Here is a 21,453-nt window from a genome sequence, read left to right as displayed (position 1 = left end):
ATTATGACCTGTGCTGAAGGCAGATGCTTAACCAACCGAGCCACCCAGGCATCCTCAAAGAATTTTTAGATGTGATTAACATTTACAATCAGTTGGCTTTAAGTGAAGCAGATTACCCTCCATAATGTGGGTGGGCCTTATCCAATCAGTTGATGGTCTTCAGAGCAAAGACAGGTTTCCCAGACAAAAAGGAATTCTGCCTCAAGACTAATCTAGAAATCCTGCCTGAATTTCCAGCTTGCCAGCCTGCCCTACAGATTTCAAACTTGCCAACACCACCCCCTCCCCACCAAATGAGTCAATTCCTTAAATGTGGCTCTCTTTCTTTTAACCCTGAGACTTTTTGTATGCAGAGCTCCTGTTCTCACTCCACACTCTGCTGTCTCTCACACCCCAGAGTCATAATATAAGCCAGGAGCCACTGGGACCTGGTCTCTTGAGGACATACTGAAGGAGGATTTAATGTGAAGGAGAGCAGGTGAGCCAGGAAAAGTGCTATTGAGGAGGAAGGGAAGATGTCAGGAAGATGGGGTCAGCAAGGACAAGGGAGGATGTGGTAGAAAAAATACTAAAACTGATAGTTAATGCTTAGTGAGTGCCTCGGAAGGGTCAGCACTGTTCCGAATGCGTTGCTCATATTAACTTCATTTTACAGGTGAGGAAACTGAGGCTCAAAGTCACATGGCTGGTTCATGGCAGAGCAGTGGGCAGTGTGCCTCCAGGGCCCAGCGCTTAACTCGTGTCACACACAGGGAAAGGACAGTGCTAGGAAGAGGTGCCACTCCTCTGACGGAGGATAAGAGGGAGAGGCTGGATGAAGCTGGAGCTTCTATTCTATTCTATTGGGCTGGAGGAAATCCAGCTGCAGTCTTTATTGGGCTTCTCCTTAGAACTACACAGAAGTTCTGGGATCTTATGGACCCCACAACACAAGGAAAATGCCTCTGATAATCTGTCTGTGCCTAAAACCACTGAGATGCTGCATTAGTTAAAAATGTGTGGCCTACACGTAGGAGAATCTCTGAGTGATAGTGCCTCCAGCTATTTCATATAATAAAAAGCCTGGAGGCAGCCAGTCCCTGGAATGGTTTCACAGTTCCCTGATGTCTCCAAGAAATCGAGATCTTGTCATCCCTATATTTTATCATCCTCAGTGTATGGACTTTTTATTCTTAGGCTTGTTTCCTCATGGTCACAGAATGGCTGCCAGAGCTCCAGAGTTCACAAAACCATCTTCAGGGCAGAGAGCAGGGACAGACCACCTGGATCTCCCTCCCAGACTTCCCCTAGGTCCTCTTGGTCAGAACTGAGTCCTAAACTAGTAAGCAGCAAAGAGAACATTAGCTCACATAGTGTAGAACAATCATGGGTCACCAGCTGGGGCTGAAGGAGAGGCCCACTTTCCTGTGCAAGTTGCAGCCTGAACGAAATATGGGTCCTTTAAGGAAGAAGGGAGTGTGGCTGACAGGTAGGAAACCAACTGTGTCTGTCACAGAAGCCCTCTGTCCCAGTCCACTGGGCTCTTTCAGGTCCATGGTTCTCATGCCACAGGACACACTTGGGACATGGGAATTTCAGACAAGACTAGGGGCCCTGTGTCTGGGGTCCAGCCTCCCTAAGTGCACTCAGCAGCCTCCTCCTGCGTTTAGGAAGGGTGTTGATGGGGAGCTGATCACAGTCTCAAAAGAATATGGGGACTAACAGGCCTTTGCTTCCTTCTGGTTAGGAGAAGCCACACCACTTCTCAGATACTCTTCCCTCCCAACATTTTCTCTTCCCAGAATCCTAGCAAAATATTCTCAAAGATGAGACCTTTGGGAAAAAAAGAGAAAAACAAATGTCTTTCTGAGAGCTTCTTCTCTTGGCCAGTTAAGACAAACCTGTCTCTAGGCCTGGCTCTCCTTATGCCTGTGGTGGTGGGGGGGACAGGGACAGTCATGCAGATCTCAACAGGTTTTCATGCCACTGTGGTGGTGGTAAGTAGGAGGCCTGGGCCCCAGTGTTTTCGTCAGTAAAATGGTTTAGAGGAAATGCCTGGAGCGGGGATGGGAGAATTCCACACAGTTCGCAAATTAGATATAAAGGCCTTGGCCAATTCCCTAGCGAAATGCCCAGTCAGACCCATTCCTACCTGGACAGTGCAGGTGGGAGACCCAGGGAAATGGGGGGTAATACGGGTTGTAGGCAGATGTGGATGTTTTAGACCTGGCTCCGTGATTATGCAAGATGGAGGACTGGGTGCCAGGGAGGGGTGAGGATGCTGGTGGGGTAGACGGTCAGTTAAGAAATAACGGAGGGGGTGCGCCTGGGTGGCTCAGTTGGTTAAGCGACTGCCTTCGGCTCAGGTCATGATCCTGGAGTCCCTGGATCGAGTCCCACATCGGGCTCCCTGCTCTGCAGGGAGTCTGCTTCTCCCTCTGACCCTCCCCCCTCTCATGTGCTCTCTCTCATTCTCTCTCAAATAAATAAATAAAATCTTTAAAAAAAAAAAAAAGAAAGAAAGAAAGAACGGAGGGGGGTGCCTGGGTGGCTCAGTCGGTTAAGCATCTGCCTTTGGCTCAGGTCATGATCCCAGGGTCCTGGGATCGAGCCCCGCATCGGGCTCCCTGCTCTGCGGGGAGCCTGCTTCTCCCTCTCCCACTCCCGCTGCTTGTGTTCCCTCTCTCGCTGTCTCTCTCTCTGTCAAATAAATAAATAAGCCTTAAAAAAAAGAAAAAGAACTAACAGAGGGTACCCAAAGTCACATTTTAGTATCGAGAACAGGGGTTCTTAACTGGGGCGCACCAACCGCAGACCGCACGCGGTAATTCAGAGTCCATGAACTTGGCTTGAAAAATATTACCACTTTCCTTCTGGCTGCCATGCCCTTGGTTCTGAAGACTTCGGTTGGAGTAGCGATGTCAACAGGAAGCACGGAGCTTTCCATCTCCCTTTGTAGGTGCCGTAGTTCTCTTGAAACACCATTACGCCCATTCCTACTTCAGATTTGTAGTTTACCGGGCTCCCAGCTAGATCTCGTTATTTAATGTGTTCATAAAGAAACCCATGAATTACAACATCACACGCTTAAATGTTTTCACAACTGTATTTCAACATAACTAGCTTCCTTTGTAATCCTGCGTATTTCATTTTAGGCATACGAAAATACTGTTTTGAGGCGGGATCCGGGGCACAGAAAATGGTCACGGCTCCCCCCCTCCCCCCCCCCCCCCGTGCCCAGAGGGGCCTCATGGACAATGGCCCAGAGCAAGGGCAGGGGTTCAGCTCCTGCGGGAGGGACCAGATCAGAATTCCAGCAGGCACTGCCCCTGCTCCAGGAAATCTCCGGGTAGGGGGGGCAGGGGTGAGGCCTCCCCAGGGACCTCTCACTGAGAGCTTCAATTTGATGGAATGGTGTTGGGCCTCTGCTGTTCATTGCGGACAAGGAGAAAGTCGTTAGCTTCTTACCTTAAATCACAGGAGGATTTAGGGAGGATGAGGACAGAGCCCCGAGCTCACTGTGGAATGAAGGGAGGGGGAGCATCCCAGCATCGGTTCTTAGGGAATTGTTTCGACTGAATTTAAGGACACAAAAGCCAAGAGTGCGGAGAAGAGGTGGGAGGAGATTCTTGCAGAAGCAAGTCTCCCACACCCTGGTGGAGGTCCTTGTGCCGGGTGAAAGTTGAGCCATTCCCCTTTCCAAACAAGCCTCCGGGCGCACAGGCCTTGGTGCACGCATGCACCCCGGACTCTTCCCTGTAAGGACAGTTCCTCTGTCTCTGCCTCCCAGGAGCTGCCACCCGAACACACCAGGCAAGCTCTGCTCTGGGTGACACGGGTGGCCAGGCTCCAGCTGTAGGCCCCCGTGGTCTTGGGAGCAGAGCTGCACCACTGTATGAGGACACCCTTCATTTCACAAAGGAGGAAATCCAGGACACAGATGCTCTCACTCAACTGTCCCCCATCCCTGAGTTTAGCTTCCTTATCTCTGTCAAGACCTTCCAAGCTTCCCTACCTGCCGCAGGGCAGATCCCACCCTTGTCCCGCAAGAGGAAGGGGGGCACACAAGACTTGTCAGAGGTCCTGCAGGCCAAGTCCGAGGGAAGCTGAGCCCAGATCCCCAGCCAGCCTGTAATTGGACTGGCTTCCTGTCACTCATAGGGTGAGACCAGAACCCATGAACTCCGTCCCACTGCTCAGCAGCTCACGTCCCTATGGAGAAACCTCCCAGGTTTGAGATAATTGTAGGGAAATGACACATAAAATTTTAATTCTGGGTTGGGGGATAGACTGGAGGGACACCGAGGGATGATGGGAAAGGCCTTGGAGTCTGAAACCCTAGAAGTTTTCAGGGGAGCCACTCAAAGAGACAGGCCAGGGCTACCCACTTCTGCTTCCTGCTGTGCTCTTCGCTGCGCATGATACCGTGCGGTCTAGTCAGGGCAGAGAAATGATTGACAGGACCCCGGGACATCATCCATTCATTCACGCATTCCTCCACGCATTCATCCATTCACAGATACTTGTTCCAAGGAGGGGCTCACAGTGTGTAATGGGGAGGGGAGGCGGAACCACAGACACTGTAAATCCTGTCCACAGAGGGCCTGGGGCAGAGGGAGGAAAAGACCCATTCTCAAAGGAGGATTGTGGAGAACTACTTCCTCGATGGCGGCCTGAGGCAAAGTCTTGAAGGATGTGGAGGATTTTCCTAAGTGAGGAGGGGGATGAAGGGCCTCCTAAGCAGAGGTTCTGAAAGAAGCCCCAGGTCCACCTGGAGAGTACTGGGACTGTGTACTGGGCTGCACTGGGCAAAGAGGACTCTGTGTGTGATGGCTCTCAGGAGAAAATGGGGTCCTGGGGTTAGGTTCATTTAGGAAGTTCTGGATTAAACAATGTTGAACAGACCTCTCTGCTGCAGGACTTGTCAGAACCTTTAACCTTTTCACCTGCAGGGTGAGCCTCATGGGGTGTCCCTGGACTGGCATTCTGGCTATCCACGCTGGGATAAGGAACATGGGAGGCAGTGGGATTGTATGATGTTAGAGAGGAGGCAAGGGGCTCTGAATGCCAGGCCAACGAGACTTTTGTTCTTGGGACTAGTGAGGTGTCTCAGGAGGCTGAAGGATTTAACTGAGGGATCTTGACTCAGGGGACTTGGGGCGGTTTAGTAACCAGCAAGGACAGGCCTATGGCAGAACATGGCCAGCCCCTCCCTCCTTGACAGCAGGGTCACTTCTGGGAGAGGAAGCAGAATCCACAGACACAGGCAGCAAAGGAGCTCAGAGAGTCAGGCTAGAAGGTACGGAAGGCTGGGCCACCGTTGAATTCAAGCATGAGTTAAGACCATGGTGGTCAAGGCTGCTAGGTTCAAATCCTGCCTCCACCACTTCCCAGCTGTGGGTATCTCACCCCATCTCCCTGGAGCCTCAAGCTGCTTTTTTTTTTTAAATAGACATTATTTTTAGAGCAATTTTAGGTTGGCAGAAAACTTGGGCCAAAGTACAGGAAGTTCCATATACTCCCTCCCCCTGCCTCACAGCTCCCCTATTACTAACATCTTGCATCAGTTTGGGACATTTGTTACAAGTGCTGAACCAATACTGATACGTTGTTATCAACTGAAGGCGGCAGTTTACTTGGGGGTTCACTCTGTGGTGGACGGTTCCACTGGTTGTCACTACCGCATAAGATCATGTATCCACCATTACAGTATCATGCAGAATAGCCTCGCTGCCCAAAAAGTGCCCTGTGTGAGCCTCTGTTTTACCATCTGTAAAATGAGTGTGTGAAGCCCATGTGAGCCCCTCAGACTCCGTTGGTTGCTGATTTAGGCTTCTTGACTAATGGGACAGATATCAACCAAGTGTTTTTCTAAATATGGTCTGCTATCCATCAGAATCCCTGGACTTGGGGGAGGGGGTTTTCATTCAAATATTCTCAGGCCTCAGCCCCATACCCTGCTAAGTCAGAATCTCTGGGGTAGCGCCCGGGAATCTGCATTTTAACCAGGCCCCTGGTGCCCAGGGCCGGGACTAGGGGTACCTGGAAATTGGTTCTACCAAAGCTGTTCAAATGCAAACAGAAAAATCCTAGCCATTGTCAGGTTAAAGCTCAGGAGAGACGCCCATTCCTGGGAGGAGGCAGGAGTAGAACCGCTTTCCATAAAGCCTGGAAAAAGCCCATTTCTGCCTTCTGCAGCTCCCAGCCCACAAGCCTGCTATTGTTTCATATCTCGAGTGCTTATCACTCACCCAAAATAACCTGCGTGCAGCGTCTCACCAGCTGCAACACTCTCTGCAACTCCCTCAATTTAGCAGCCAACACGTTTGGCTCCTCGACAGAGCCCAGGGCCCAGGAAGGGGCCCCTCCCTCGTGGCCGTCTGTAGGGGGTTAAATGGTGTCCTCCCCAAATTCGTGTCTGCCCAGAACCTCAGAATGTGACCTCACTTGAAAATAGGGTCTTTGCGGATGTAATGAGTAAGGACTGGGATGAGGTCGTGCTGGGTGAGGGCGAGCCCGGGTCAATCTCTGGTATTGCTCTAAGGACAGACGGGGACGGACAGAGCTCCACCGAGGGCAGGGGGCCGTGTGAGGACGGAGGCAGAGACTGGAGGGAGGCAGCGGCAAGGCCAGGCACACCAAAGAGGACGGGAGCCACCAGAAGCTAAAAAGAAGCCGGGAAGGATTCTGCTCTAGAACCTTCAGAGGGAACATGGCCCTGGCGACACCGTGATTTCAGACTCCCAGCCTTCAGAACTGTGAGAGGACACAGTCCCGTGGTTTCAAGCCTAGTTTGTGCTGAGCGGTCCCAGCAGCCTTAGCAAACCGATACACCATCTCTGCCCGCCCCTCAGCCCCACTACAGCCTTGAAGGAAGGACCCCACACGTGGGCGAGTCTCCAGATGGACGTTTTAATGTGGCTGGTTGCGATCAGAGCTATTGTCTGCCAACCAACAGCTCTGAATCCTGCAGCTACGAGGCCTGTTTCCTACACCGGGGCAGGGCCCCTCTCTCCTCCGCCCGGAAGGCGATAGTCCCAGAAGGGGCTGGACCAGAAGTGACAAGCAGATATGGGTCCTAGGGGCAGTATCCGGCAGGCGGTGCCATGGGCCAGTCCCTGGGCTCAACCAGGGGTCACTACAGCTTCATGCCGCTCCGGCGCCGTGAGTCCTTCCGGGCAATGGGGCTGAAGTTCACGATCTCCTTGTAGAGGTGCTCTGCGAAACACAGGCTGGCTCGAGGTGTGCAGGGGGTGCTGAGGGCAAAAGAGAGCCCCCTCCCCCGACATAACGCGGAGCAGAAGTCTGCTCAGGGAGCAAGCAACGCACGCAGGAGACAGTATCTGCTCAGAGAGGAGGCGGCAGTGGGGATCCCGGAGGGCGCGCGCGGGCCAGCTGAGGCCAGGCCTGGGAACAGAGTGGGCAAAGCAGGGACAGGCCGGAACCCCGAGGCCCCCAGCTCTTACGCTTCCATTCATCCACAGTGAGTTTCTCATGTTCTAAGGAATCATCAAACGGCTGCGGGGCCTCTGTCTCCTCCTCAGGGTCTCGGAAGGGCTCAAAGAAGGGGTGGGCGAGGGCCTGTGAGGCCGTCAGGCGCTTGTCCACGTCCAGCTCCAGTATCTTCTCCAGCAGGTCTATGGCTGCAGCGACAGAGCTGGCGAGTCACACCCCAGGCCCCGCAGAGCCCCGCCCGCTGGGACAGCCAGCAGCCCCCCCCACCACCACCAGGAGCCAGGCCCCAGCACTCACCCTGGGGGCTGGCGTGCGGGAAGAGCTGAGAGAAATCCTTCTTGGGGCTCTGTGGCAGGGCCTGGATGTAGGATTTGGCCTGGAAGACCGAGGAGCAGTGAGTAATCCCCCACAGTCAGCCTCTCGGGGCTCAGGCCTTGGGGTAAAGGGTGGGGACTCCAGAAAAGCCCCAGAGCCAAGCTGAAGGCTCAGGTCAAAGTCCAAAGTGGGATGAAGGCAAGAAAGAGCACCTGCCAGGGCAAAAGGAGGGGACGGGTGAGCCCTCCTTCCCATGTGGGCCTAGAGCCCACGGGACCCCGGTTAGCCAAGTGCACGAGCCTAGGCCCGTCTAGACCCACTTGCCACTCACCGCTTTGTCGTTCAATTTCTGCACAAACTCTGCGCCCGGCACCCCGGTCACTTTTAGGATCTGCGACAGCTGGTCCAGGTCTTGGCAGAGGGTTAAGGCTCAGCCTCACTCTCCCGCCGCCCATCCATCACTCCCACCCGGGCGCTGAGGCAACCATCCAGGAGCCAGATGCACTTTCAGGGGAGGGCGCAGGTCTCTGGAAGCCTTCCCACCCGCCTTACCCCTCCTGGATGCGCCGCCTTCCCACCCCCATCCCACCCAGCCAGCCACCCTCACATGGGTCTCTCCGTCACCTTCCCCCACCCTCACGCTGAGTTCGGCACCGCAGACCCCACGTATTCTCCTCCACACCCGCACAGCGCACACGGCCGCTCAGTTAGTGCGTGTGGTGCCAACACGTGAAGTCTTTTCTACACGGTGGTGGAATGGCAGGTGACTGCTTTGGGGCAGTTCCCTTATCTGCATTTTAAAATCATTCTACGGTGAGGGGCACCTGGCTGGCTCAGTAGGTGGAGCGTCCGACTCTTGATCTCAGCCCAGGTCTTGGTCCCAGGGTCATGAGTTCAAGCCCCTTGTTGGGCTCCACGCTGGGTGTGGAGCCTACTTTAAAAAAAAAATAAACAAACAAATAACACTGTTCTACAGTGAGCATGTATCGCTTTCGCATTAACAAAAAAAAAAAAAGAGAGATTTAATCAAGTGTCTGTTGAAGGAGTGAATCCCTGGAGTTTGGCTTTCCCAGCAAAGGATACAATCTTTCCCCTTGAACAGAGTTTTCCCCGTCAGCATCTCTGCCATGATACAGCCCACAGACCAGATGTCCACTGCAGAGGGAGGGGAGAACGAGCTGAGCCGGCGGTCAGTCAACCCAGAGTAACCAAAACGGCCTTGGAGGAGCCCCCAGAGAAGACCCCCGGTCCCTCCCTGGGCAGCTGACCACTGACCAGTCTGGTTGTAGTGCATCCAGCTGAGGATCACCTCAGGGGCCCGGTACCAGCGGGTCACCACATAGCCTGTCATCTCAGCATCTGCATGCCGGGCCAGCCCGAAATCCAAGATCTATGACTCAGGGGACACAGGGAGAAAGAGCTGCTGCAGGCAGGAGGCTCCCAGGGGAGAGGGGCCCACCCCGAGGCCAGGCTGACCCTGCCTGAGCCCGCTCACCTTCAGCTCGCAGTCCTCGTTCACGGCCAGGTTGCCCGGCTTCAGGTCCTAGATGAGAGGAGAGAGCGAGCGCTGGGCTGAGAGGTGGAGACAGGAGCTTGTCCCCCTTCCTCTCTCTCTGGGTGTCAGCCTTCTTGTGTGTAAAATGGGGGCTGGCCTACGTGTCCTTTTGGGCCCATCCAGCTCTAAAATACTCTTGATTCTTGGAGCCTAAATCACCCAGCTCAAGGCTCGCTTTGTTTACAGCATCCAGAAAGTTCCCCAGAACACAGCATTCTTCTGAGCAGGCCTTCCTGGGCCAAGGTTGGGTCTGAAAAATCCACATTCCAAGCTCCAGAGGATTTTCGCCTCCCCACTCCTTTCCTCCTTCCCGGCTGTGGGGAATCCCTCCGGGGTGGAGGGGCCTCTGAGGACCACTGCAGAGAAAGCACTCACCCTGTGGATGACCCCAGCTGAGTGGATGTACTGTGTACGAGAGACAGAGAGAGAGAGAGAGAGAAGGGTGAGTCCAGCTTCCATCCTGGGGGCTTCAGGCAGGCTCCAAACCCCTCCCACCCTGTCCCACTGTGCTCTTCCAGCCCCCACGGCCTGGCATTCCCCAAACCTTGGGTCTCAACACCAAGGCGCCCCCCTCGGCCACCTTCCCGGCCCCCCGCGCACCTTGAGACCCTTGAGCATCTGATACACCAGGTACTGGATCTTGTCCTCACTGAACTCCATCCCCATGATCTTCTGCAGGTCCGTCTGCATGAAGGGCATCACCAGGTAGCTGCAAAGCACGAGAGCTTCTTGCCAGCCCCAGCCCCCCCAGCCCCAGGTCTGAGCTCAGAGGAGGTGCAGGGACTATGGCAGAACAGAGGGCTTAGAAGTGGCCTCCGTGTGCAAGACCCAGCCCCATCGCAGCCAGCCAGACCCCGACACGGGCTTCCTGGCTTCTGGCTCCCGGCCTGGCCACGGCGGCCGCCCCATTAGCAGAGCTCAGGGTCAGCATTTTGGCTGAAGTGCGCTCAGGAAAACCAAATGGAGCTGTGCTCCCTCTCTTCAAAGGCGCCCTCTCCTTGCCCGCCTCCGCGCCCCCCAGAAAGCCACAGCTGTGACTTAGGAGCACCTGCCAGGATTTCCTTCTGCTTCTGTCCAAATACTTTCTCCCCCAGAGGGTCATGCCCGGCTGGGAGAGCTCCACAAACCACCAAGAATGTCTGCCCTTCCAAGAAGGAAGTAATCAAACAACTTCCAGGAGGGCAGAAGGAAGGAGTAGCTGAGCCACGGCACCCTCCGATCGGATTGCAAAACAGGTCAAGGTCAGCAAAATATAGCTGTTGCTCAAGGTAGTAACGGCAAAGTCCAGAACACAAGATGATAGATTTAAAAAGGAATATTTACCAAAAAAAAAAAAAAAAAAAATGTGGTGGAAGCCATCTCTATGAGCCTATGATTTTTTTTTTTAAGATTTTATTTATTTGAGAGAGAGAGACTGAAAGCACGCGCATGAGAGCATAAGCAGGGGGAGGGGCGGAGGGAGAGGGAGAAGCAGGCTCCCTGCAGAGCAGGGAGACTGATGACTCTGGGCTCGATCCCAGGACCCTGGGATCATGACCTGAGCCGAAGGCACCCTGAGCCTGTGATTTTCTGAAGCTTTCTTCTACCGGATCATCCCCCTCCCCCATGGGGGCCCTGCTCCATGCACGGTCCCCTCCCCACTGTTGTCCTTCACCTCCGCATGGACCCTCTCTTCTCAGCTGACAAACTTGCTGAAGTCTGACCGTGCTTGAACCACCTTCCCTTGACTTGTTTCTTCAAAGAGCCACCCCTTCTCCCTCTTTCCCTCCACAACCAAACTTCTAGAAAGAATGGTTCATACCTCTTGACTCACTGCCTTACTTCCAATCCCCTGACAACCTGACGTCTGCTCCTGCCCCTCCGAAACCACTCTGATCAGTCTCACCAACGGCTGCCCAGCACACACCCAGCACACACTCCCGGGGCTCCCTTTCTTCCTATCGGACCTCTTGCAAAGTCTGACCCTCCCTCAAGATTCTCTGTTGATCTCTTAATCGACAGTATTGTATCGTATTCTACCTGAGCCCAGACCTTCCTGAGCTCCAGATTTATGTGCAACTGCTGATTAAACACCCGAACATTTATAGGCTTCTCAAAAGTTGTGTCTAAAACAGAGTTCATTATCTTTCTCCCAAGATCTGTTCTCCTTCCACCTAGTATTCCAAGCAGGAGCCTGGCATCCTGACCTACACCCCTTCTCCCGGCCACTGCTTCTCCCAACAGATAAGACCTTTTGACAGTCCCGTCTCCTGATGGGTCTCAAGTCTGCTCTCAGCATCACCTCCGCCTTAGTTAGATCAAGGTCTGAGACACCACTCTCCAGGCTTTCTCTGCTCCTAGAGCTGCTCCCTGTTCCCCACCCCCGCCAAAGTGCACCCCCAAATCGATCAGACTACTCACCCCAATGTTCAAATCCTCCATGGACTTGAGGCTGCCTGTGGGATCAAGTCTGGGCTCTTCCCTTGACCAAACCAGCCGTTGGCCTTCACTAGTCACACTGAATTTACCCATATTCCCCTCACAGTCCAGTCTCAGGCCCCATGGCCTTGCCTTTGTCCTCGCAGTTCCTCCTACCTACTATGCCTTCAGCACCTTTACCTCACGTGAACATCTACTCACCCTCCGGCGCTGAGTTCGAGCATTGCCTCCTCTGTGAAGCCCCGAGGCAGCATGCAGCCCCCCCTCCCCCGGCCCCGACCATACTTAGAGCACCCACCGCACTACTGTGAGTCTTCATTTAGAAACTGTACCCCCACCCTGCCTGGGAGGGGGCGCTGGTCCACTTTAAATTCCCAACGCTAAGCCCAGCAACTAGCTTTATAGGAAAAAAAACTTAAGAATCACTGCATTAAATTTAAAATGAAAGCATCCTAACAAAGGGACCTTCGGCTTTATTTAAAACAGGGGTTGGGAAAAAAATTTAAAAATCCACCTTCTCAAAGTTTCCTACGTTGTAGAGCAGGCCAAAGCCATGCATTTAACAACTAAATTTTCTGGCTCCGTGTGACTCTGTCAAACACCCCATCAGCCAGAGGGGACCAGGGCTTCCTGCTAGGAAGAGCCCCAAGGTCCAGACCCACACCTGGGTCCCCACGGATTGGTGAGGTAAGTTGGTGCGGACCCTGTGAGGACTGCCAATGCGGTCTTGGTGGTATTAAAGCGGATAATAAGAGAAGCAGATGAGCAGACAGCTCCTGTCAGGCAAGCACCCCACAAAGCCCCTCCCATCTCTTCTTGCCCACCTTTCTCTCCACCCCCTCCCCCGCCCCCCGCTGAAAGAATCTGCAGAGAGAATCACACAGCGGTGAGCAGCCCAGGACAGGAAGCCCGCTGCCCAGAAGGGCGAATCTGGACTCTCCCCTAGCCGGCTCCCGAGCGGCAAGCAAGGCCTACAAATGCCCTAGAACTCAGTGCAGCCCGACTCACAAGTCATGGAAGCTGCGCAGGGAGGAGGCTGAGGTGAAGACATCCAGGAGCCCGATGACCTGGGGAGAAGGTTGCCAGTGAAGCTGGGCAGCCACCACAGCCCTGTCCCCCTTTCCATGGGGCCCAGCCATGCACACAACCATCCGCCCTCTCCTGACACACCGCCTGCGGCAGGAGGCAGGTTCCCAGCCTTCTTGGGAGCAGTAAAAAGGGCAGAGGGATCCCCTTAACTGGGAGGGAGCTTGCAGTGCACAGTGATGGGAAGTCAGGCTGGGGAGAAGGGGACTTGCCCCCCAAGTCTGGGGTTCAGGGCAGGCGTGCAAATTCACTCCCAACTCAAGGAGGCAACCACAAGTGGTGAAGGGAATGGGAGGGAACAGGGAAGGGGGTCTTGCAGCCAGCAGGCTCCCTGCCCTTGACCTTGGGTCTCCCACCACATCCATCCTTGCCTGCCAAAGGGCTGGTTCGGAGCCAGGGGCAACGTCGCCCCTGGCTGGGGGCCAGGGGGAGGGGTTTGCTGAAGAGGAATGGGGCTTCGTATTTGTCCACGATATTTTGAAATCATCTTACCAATCTAGGTATCCTAGAGCAAAGCCTGGTTGTTAGGCCCAGCGCTGGGTGGCTAGTCTTCCCAGCCGTTTCTATCATACAGGATATTCTAATGGTTATGCACTGAGGCCTGGGGCCAGGCTGCATAGGTTCAAATCCCAGCTGGGCCACCGACTAACCGTATAACCTATTAGTCTTCCTGTGCCTTGGTTTCCCCTTCTGTACGTGGGAGTAATAGTACTCAACTCCTGTGATGTGAGGGTTAACAAGTTAGTTTATGCAAAGCTCTGACATAGCACTTGGCACACAGGAAGTGCTCAAGTACCTATGGTTATTGTTATCAGAGCCACGTGTGGAAGCCACATTAACCAGGATGCTGGGGCGCCCTAGCTCCGAGATCTAGAACAAATTACAAAGTTTCTGCGCACCCATTCCTTCGCAACACCGAGGAAACAGTAAGTTTGCACCTCACAAAGTTCATTTTGCTCCACTGCCCAGAAACCCTTTGCACCCTTCCTGGGAAGTAGGTAGGGCAGGTCCTGGCACCTCATTTTAATGAGGGGAGGAATAAGGGCGGGAGGGGCAGGGAGGAGATTGGCCCTGTCCTGGGCTTTCTGTACCCTCTCAGGCCATCTCCCCCACACATGGGGGCGCGGAACCTGGTCAGGAGCCTCCCGGGGGCCCCCTCCCCCTCCACAACCCCTCTCCGCCGCCGCCTGCCCACCTGCTCCAGAGCAGCCCCCAGAGCCCCCAGGCCCAGCCTACGTTCTCATGCTGCATGTGCTTCAGTAGCCGCAGCTCTCGGTAGGCCCGCTTGGCAAAGATCTCGGACTGGAAGGGCCGGCTCAGCTTCTTTATGGCCACCTTCTCCCCTGACCGGCTGTCGATGGCAGAGCTGGGGGGCACGCACAGGTCGGCTTTCTTTCCTCCCCAGCAGCCCCCACGCCACACCCTGGCTGCTATCTCCCCCGCCACTCTGGGGAGCCCAGGCCATCCTCACCCAAATCCCTCCTGGCCAACGGGCTGGGCTGGGAGGAAGGGAACCGGCCACCTGGGAGGTGAGGGAGCAGCCTCAAGCGCAGTGAGGGCGACTGGGGGGGTGGGGGGCTGGGCGGCGAGGGGTCAGTTCTGCAGCGGGTCAGACCCAAGGTCGTGCCAACAGGATCCAGAGCCCGGAGGGAAGCTCACTCTGCACCTTGGCAAGTCTCAGTGTACCCACTCGTAACAACGGGGACTTGCCTGGATGAACTCTAGGGTCCCTTGTAAGGTTCAAGTCCTGGAGGACCAGACCCAGTCCTAATTCAACCCACAGAGACCCCACAAAGCCGGTGAGAACAGTGAGGTGGCGTCCGTAGTGGCCGCAGGCCAGCCTCCGCCACAACCTGAGGCTTCTGGCTCATGCTGCGCTGCCCGGTCGCCTCCTCCCAGCTCCAAGCGCTTAGTGCGGGAAAAGCCCCCGCCTGGGTCTTCCGAGCCCGCGGGACTCTGGGCCTTGGGGTCCTGGCTCAAGGTGGTGGGCGCGCGGCCCCGAGGGCCCGGCAGGAGAGGGGACCCCCCCGGGGTGGGTTCCGGGCAGGGGTGCACTGGCCGGCCCGGCGGGTCGGGAGGCTCCACCTGCGTCCCGGTGCCTGCGCGCCCGCCGTCCGGCCGGCCCGACGCCCCGCGCGCGCCCCCCCCCGCGCCCCCCAGCGGCGCGCAGGCACCGGGGGTCTCACCACACGGCGCCGTAGGCCCCGCTGCCCACGTGCGTCGGGGACACGTAGGTCTTGGGCAGCTCCCAGGCGGTCTTGTTGACGTCCTGCTTGTAGAAGCCCCTTTTCCGGGGGAAGCTCATCCCGGGCACCCGATCTCGGCGGCCCCAGCGCGGCGCCTGCCTCCGCGGCCCGTCGGGCTCCCAGCACCAGGCCCGCCGCCCGCTCCTCCCCCGCGCGAGGGCGGGTCCCGGGCCCGCGGCGCGTCCCACCTGCCTGCTCGCCCAGGTGCGCCGCTGCGGCCACGCCCGGGCCTGCCCCGACAGCCCCGGCAGTGTGGGCCCGGCCGGGCGGCAGGTGCGCTGGCCCGCAGGACGGGGGTCCCGCGGCTGGCTAGAGCTCAGGGGCTCGCGCGTAGGGCGGGGCGGGGACGGGGCCTCTCAGGTCCTTCCGGCCCGGACTCGGTAGGAAGATCTGCGTGGGCATCGTGGTGCGGCCACTGGAGACGATTTTGGAAAAACCAAACCAAACCCCACAACTTTCTGATTACGGGAAGTTTCAGAAGAAGTTTCAAAAGTACGAAAGTAGGGGCGCCTGGGTGGCTCAGTCGTTAAGCGTCTGCCTTCGGCTCAGGTCATGGTCCCAGGGTCCTGGGATCGAGCCCCGCATCGGGCTCCCTGCTCGGCAGGGAGTCTGCTTCTCCCTCTGACCCTCCTCCCTCTCATTCTCTCTGTCTCAAATAAAGAAATAAAATCTTAAAAAAAAAAAAAAAAAAGGTAAGGACGTGCTTAAAAACCAAAGGAGGTACGTTGAAAAGAACCTTCTAATGGCCAAACTTGGGACAATTTGAGCAACAAATAAGAAGAGCAATGAGGGCGCCTGGGTGGCTCAGTCGTTGAGCGTCTGCCTTCGGCTCAGGTCATGATCCCAGGGTCCTGGGATCGAGCCCCACATCGGGCTCCCTGCTCGACTGGAAGCCTGCTTCTCCCTCTCCACTCCTCCTGCTTGTGTTCCCTCTCTCGCTGTGTCTCTCTCTGTCAAATAAATAAATAAAATCTTTAAAAAAAAAAAAATGAGAAAACCTAATCCCAGGGGCGCCTGGGTGGCTCAGTCAGTTAAGCGTCTGCCTTCGACTGGGGTCGTGGTCCCAGGGTCCTGGGATCGAGTCCCACATCGGGCTCCCTGCTCCGCCAGAGGCCTGCTTCTCCCTCTCCCACTCCCCCTGCTTGTGTTCCTGCTCTCGCTATGTCTCTCTGTGTCAAATAAATAAATAAAATCTTAAAAAAAAAAAAAAAGTACGAAAGTAGACAGAAGAGCCCGATGCTTCTCATCTGAATGTGCCCTGGATCCCCTGGGCGTTTGATCTGATTAAAAGACAGATTCTGGTGCAGTTGGCTTGGGGCGGAGCGAAGAGGCTGCGTTTCAAACAGGCTCTGGACGCCGCTTTGATAGTGAGGCTCTAGGGAATCCGCGTGGCCGCAGTCCCTCAGCTTCAGTAACTGTATCAACCCTTCACCAACTGTGTCTCCCTCATTTTGAAGCAACACCAGGCATCAGATAATTTCATCCATAATATTTTCATATCGCCAAAAGATTAGGGACTCCTTTTAAAACATAACCACAGTATTTTTATATCTAAAATTACCAACCGTGATTCTATAGCATCAGCTATCTAGTCGAGGCTCAAATTTCCGATTTTGCACGGGGTTTTGCCGGCTTCCTAAGGCCCTGTGAGGACAGTGACAAGCCAGGGCCTTCTGTCCCTGTGTCTGGTGGCTGGGGCAGCCTGAAGAAGAGTCTGTGCTCTAACTAAATCATGGAGGCCTCCCAGGAAGGGGGGTGGGACCGAGAATAGCCGTAAGGGGTCCACATGGCTGCTCTGACTTATCTGACCCTTCACTGGCCTGGGAAGGGGTTGTGGCAGGGGCGGGGACCACTTGCTCACTTAGTCAAAGGGAGAGAGGGTGTCTTGAAGGAGGAAAGGAACTTGCCTGTGGCCCACAGCAAGCCGAGGGTCCTCACTAGGGAGTCTGCAGGCCCCAACCCCTGGACCCCAGTCCCTCCCACACAGTCTGGAAGACCACATGGGGATCCCACAGAAATGCCCAACAGGCATGGCATCCAGAGAGTCTAGTAGGATATCAAAAACTGTATTGAGAATGAATGGAAGAATCAGCCCATTCGAAGTGAAAAAATATTTCCTGAACACGTGTGCGTGCTATGGGCCAGTCATTACTCCGAGTTTTACACATACGACTAACTCCCTCAGTCCTGGTGAGAGGTCTGTGAGTCAGTACTATTATCTTGCTCATTTTAGAGATGAGGAAGCTGAGGTGCAGAGAGGTTAAGTAACTTGCTGAAGGTTGCACAGCTGCCAAGGGGCAGAGCTGGGTTGAAGAAGTGAGCACAGCCTGGTTCTAGAGGCTATGTTCTCGGCTCCAAGTCTATGCAGTGTCTCTGGGTTGAAAGGCCTTGCTCCTTAAAGGCAATGGTCTGCATTTCACATCGTCCCCTCACGCACATCATGAGGACATGTCTACTGATCAAACCATGTCTCCTTCCAGACATCCTACATGAGGGTATCTGGCATATTCTCCATCCTCTTCCCTGCCCCAACCCCGACTCTGGCCCTGAGACCCTGCGGGAGGAAAAAGGAAGGGGCTAAGTGCCTGGGAGGGCTGCAGGAGTTGGGGACCTTTGGGGTTGGTGGTGCCAGGGAATGGCACCCTGATTCTGAAGCTGGGGTGAGGTCCTGAAGGCCAGAGTTCAGGCCTGGGTGCAGGCAAGACAGAATTGTCCAGGAGACTTAGGGTTTCCTTCTGGGTTGGAGCATGGCGTTCCCCAGGGCAGGGGCGTTCCCCAGGGCAGGGACAGAGCTTCTGCCTCTCTATTGTATGTCCCAATAACCTGAGTGTGGCAGAGGTGAGCCCAGAATGATGGGGAATACCAGAGAAGTGCTCCTGCCCAAGTGGGTACAATCCTGCGAGTGCGCGAGCTGGCCACTCGGACTGTGGCTCTGGATGCCTCTTAAGCAATTGTCAGGAAGTGACTCAGGCCAGTCTGATGACACTGTCTCCCCCCAACCCCGCCCCCTCGGGCCTCAGCTAGGCCCATGTTTACTCAATAGCCAGGCGGCCTCAGGAGAGAAATACCTTGGAGGATCCAGTCGGGGAAGTCACACATGGGAGAGGAAGCACAGCGGGTCACTGAGGCCCTGGGCTCCTCTTCTCTTTCAGCTCCAATCTCCTCTGCACTTCTCCTCCCAGATGCTGGCCCAACCTTATCATGTTGGTTTCTGCCCTATCAAGGCCAAAGCAAGGGGGTTAGGAAACCAACTTTGGAAGGGGACCCGAGTTGCCACCCTGACTCTGCACTACCAGCTGTGTGGCCCTGGGCAAAACTACTGCACCTCTCTACAGGGTCTCAGCGTCCGCTTTGTGACACGGGAGTGATAGTAAGCATGGCAAATATATCTCAAGAGTCCCGGGAGTGTATTCCCCCAAGAGCGGCACAACACCACCCCAACGAGGTCGGGACTGACAGTGCCTCCAGCCAAGGACAGTTAGAAACCCACCTGGGAGTGAACGAGCCGGGTCTATCACTCCTTGCATCAGGGGAACCATGGGGTGGCTCAGTAACAGGGCGCTAGAAAGGACTCACTCTAACGTTTGGGCTCATGTTAGGCAATCGGTGGAAGGTTTAAGGAAGCAAACTTTGATCTGGATTAGACACTATCAGGAAGTAGAGCTGATTCTATGGTTGGGGACCTTAAATCTTACCTAGAAGAAGAGCCAACTGGAAAGAGGAGAGAGCTGTAACTGATAGAGAAGCAGCCTCTACTCAGATTAGCTACACAAGGGCTGTTTGGTCACTTCTGCGGTCTGGACAATATGCCTGTTTTGTCTGTTTTCGGGCGTGATTATGGAGTGGTCTTGTTTTTGTCTTGACCCGTCATGGTCATAGACGGCCTTGTCTGTGTTCTCGGGAGCACAGCAGGGGAGCTGTGCCCGGCCAGCTCCGAGCACCACCAAGGCCTGGCTGTTAGGACCAGGCAGCTCCCGGATGTCAGGGCTGCTTTGCTCTGTCCAGATGGCAAGACCGAGGCCCAGAGGTGTTCAGTAATTGGCCCAAAGTGACACATGACCAAGAAGTTGGTGGATGTGGTCTTCCAGAGGCTGCACATTCAACCACCAAGTAGACAGCCCAGCACCCAGCAAGCCCCCGGGAACAGGCTGTTGAAGGCTTGTCCTCCTAGTGACGCTGGGTGGGGGGGGGCAAGGGCATGGGTTTCGGGGGGAAAGATGACTGGTTTCTTAGAATAGAGACAGAAGCCTCACGGGACAACGAGCCTGGCTGCCCGGGTCCGCTCCATCTTGCCTCAGGAATCCAGCCACTCCTCAAACACTACAGCCCCCTCTGTCCCAAACACAGGGCCAGCCACTCAAATCCTCAGCACAATTGGCCAGGAGACCTCTACAAAATAAGAAACCATGATGCGCCTGGGGTCCCGCCGGGACAAAACCGCAAGGGAGCCCTAAGAGCTCGGGCTCCAGCTCTGAGAGATTCCCCTGCTCCTTAGGGGCTTTCAAAACTCCACAAAACAATCAAAATCAAGAGAAGGTAGGGAAGTGCAGAGGGAAGGCCGCACATGGGGGCTGCCCTGTGCCTTGTTAACTTAGAGCTAGCCCTGGACGAGGTAGCCTCCCTGAGCCTCAGTTTCCTCGTCTGTAAAGCAGGAGTGGTAACAATATCCACCTCGCGGGGCGTCACAAGGACTAAGAGAGACGGCAGGAGAGGTGTCTAATTCAGTGGCTGGCACATGGGAGATGCTCTCCCGATGTGCCTTCCCCAGTGTCATCCAGCTCTGCCTCCCGGGCCACCAGACCCTACACTGCTCCGCCCCAGCCCCTGCCCCTTGCTCCCAGTCCTGCCCCGGAAGCTGCTCTCTTGGGCGGCTCCTACTCACATCGAACTGTTATTAAGCTTTTAAAAAAATTTTTAAGTTTTTATTTAAATTCCAGTTAGTTAACGTAGAGCGTAATATAAGTTGCAGGTGTACAATAGAGTGACTCATCACTTCCACACATCACCTGGTGCTCATCACGACAGGTGCCCTCCTTAATCCCCATCACTTGTTTCACCCATCCCCCACCCACCTCCCCTCTGGTCACCATCAGTGTGTTCTCTAGAGTCAAGAGTCTGTTTCCTGGGGCGCCTGGGGGGCTCAGTCGTTAAGCGTCTGCCTTTGGTTCAGGTCATGATCCCAGGGTCCTGGGATTGAGCCCCGCATCGGGCTCCCTGCTCCGCGGGAAGCCTGCTTCTCCCTCTCCCACTCCCCCTGCTTGTGTTCCCTCCCTTGCTGTGTCTCTCTCTGTGTAATAAATAAATAAAATCTTTTTTTTTAAGAGTGTGTTTCTTGGTTTGCCCCCCGTCCTCTCTTTAACCCAGCCCAAAGACTCATTCCACCCATCCACTCAATGTTTATCGAGGTCTGCTGAGTGCCAGGGACTGACCCAGGCGCTGGGGATATAACTGAAATGTAACAGATAAGGATCCTTCCCACACCCCCTCGTGGAGCTGACAGTCCAGCCACGGAGGCAGGTGGAAAACCAATGAACAAATACATAACATTAGGCTGAGCCACATGAAATGGCTCATATTTGACCATTTCAGATGATTCAAGCAAATGTCACGTCAGGCAGTGTTAAGCCCTGTGAAGAAAATGCTGCTGAGTAAGGATATGAAGAAGGACCGTGAGAGCTCTTTTAGACAGGCCGTCAGGGAAGGTCTGTCTGAGGAGGCGATATGGGGGCAACAACTCACTGCACAGGGGAGTGAGCCGTGCAGATCTCCAGGGGAGGAGCAGGTGTCTGCCTTCCTGACTTTTCCACTGAGTTCCCCATCTGGGCCTGCCCCCCTGCCCCCCCGCAGCCTCGTCCCTCACTCCAGCCAGTTCTGCTCAGTCCCTCGGGGGACCAGCTCACCACACCTGGGGGCAGCTCACTGGCCTCTGGGTACTGGGCCACCTTCCCCAGCACCTCTTCCCCTTCTGAGGGGCTGCGGCTGCTGAACAGCCTCAGGACCTCAGCGGAACATCCATCCCAAGAACAGAATATCGGGCTCCCCCTTCTCACAGGGGCCCCTCAACTGCATGAACTTTTCTCTCTCCTCCTGCCTTCGCTCTCCTTTGGACCTGGTCCTCTCCCTGCCCTCAGTTTGAGCACCCCCTGGTGGAGGACGGGGTTGGGGACAGCTCTGCTGGAGTGGCCCCTCCCAGCCGGCCTTCTTGGGACTCAGAAGGTAAACTTCCCCTCCTCACACCACACACAGTCTTGTTGCTTGCTTCCCCTCCACTGCCCCCCAACACCCGCCTCTCTCTGCCCAGACTGCGCAAGACGGGCCCCTTGACTGAGTCCTCTGAGGGTGTGGTCTGGGGTCAGTCTGGTGAGATACTCCAGGGATGGAATGGACTCTGCTCCATGG

General features: G+C 55.4%; 1 protein-coding gene across 1 annotated transcript; it reads right to left on the bottom strand.

Annotated features, from left to right (window-relative positions):
- Positions 1-6,869: 6,869 nt before the first annotated feature.
- Positions 6,870-15,193, bottom strand: MAPK13 (mitogen-activated protein kinase 13). Its single transcript, XM_034991058.1, has 12 exons — positions 14,995-15,193; positions 14,045-14,174; positions 12,731-12,789; positions 9,905-10,013; positions 9,680-9,709; positions 9,245-9,292; positions 9,025-9,139; positions 8,833-8,904; positions 8,081-8,160; positions 7,732-7,810; positions 7,446-7,622; positions 6,870-7,197 (listed from the first exon to the last, which is right to left on the bottom strand). The coding sequence occupies exons 1-12, from the start codon at positions 15,111-15,113 to the stop codon at positions 7,118-7,120; spliced, it is 1,098 nt and encodes a 365-aa protein (XP_034846949.1). The 5' UTR covers positions 15,114-15,193; the 3' UTR covers positions 6,870-7,117.
- Positions 15,194-21,453: the final 6,260 nt, after the last annotated feature.

The sequence above is a fragment of the Mirounga leonina genome, unplaced genomic scaffold (genome assembly GCF_011800145.1).
Source record: "Mirounga leonina isolate KUSES-001 unplaced genomic scaffold, KU_Mleo_1.0 Mir_53, whole genome shotgun sequence".
Lineage (NCBI taxonomy): Eukaryota > Metazoa > Chordata > Mammalia > Carnivora > Phocidae > Mirounga > Mirounga leonina.
This window is presented reverse-complemented; position numbering and strand designations above follow the sequence as displayed.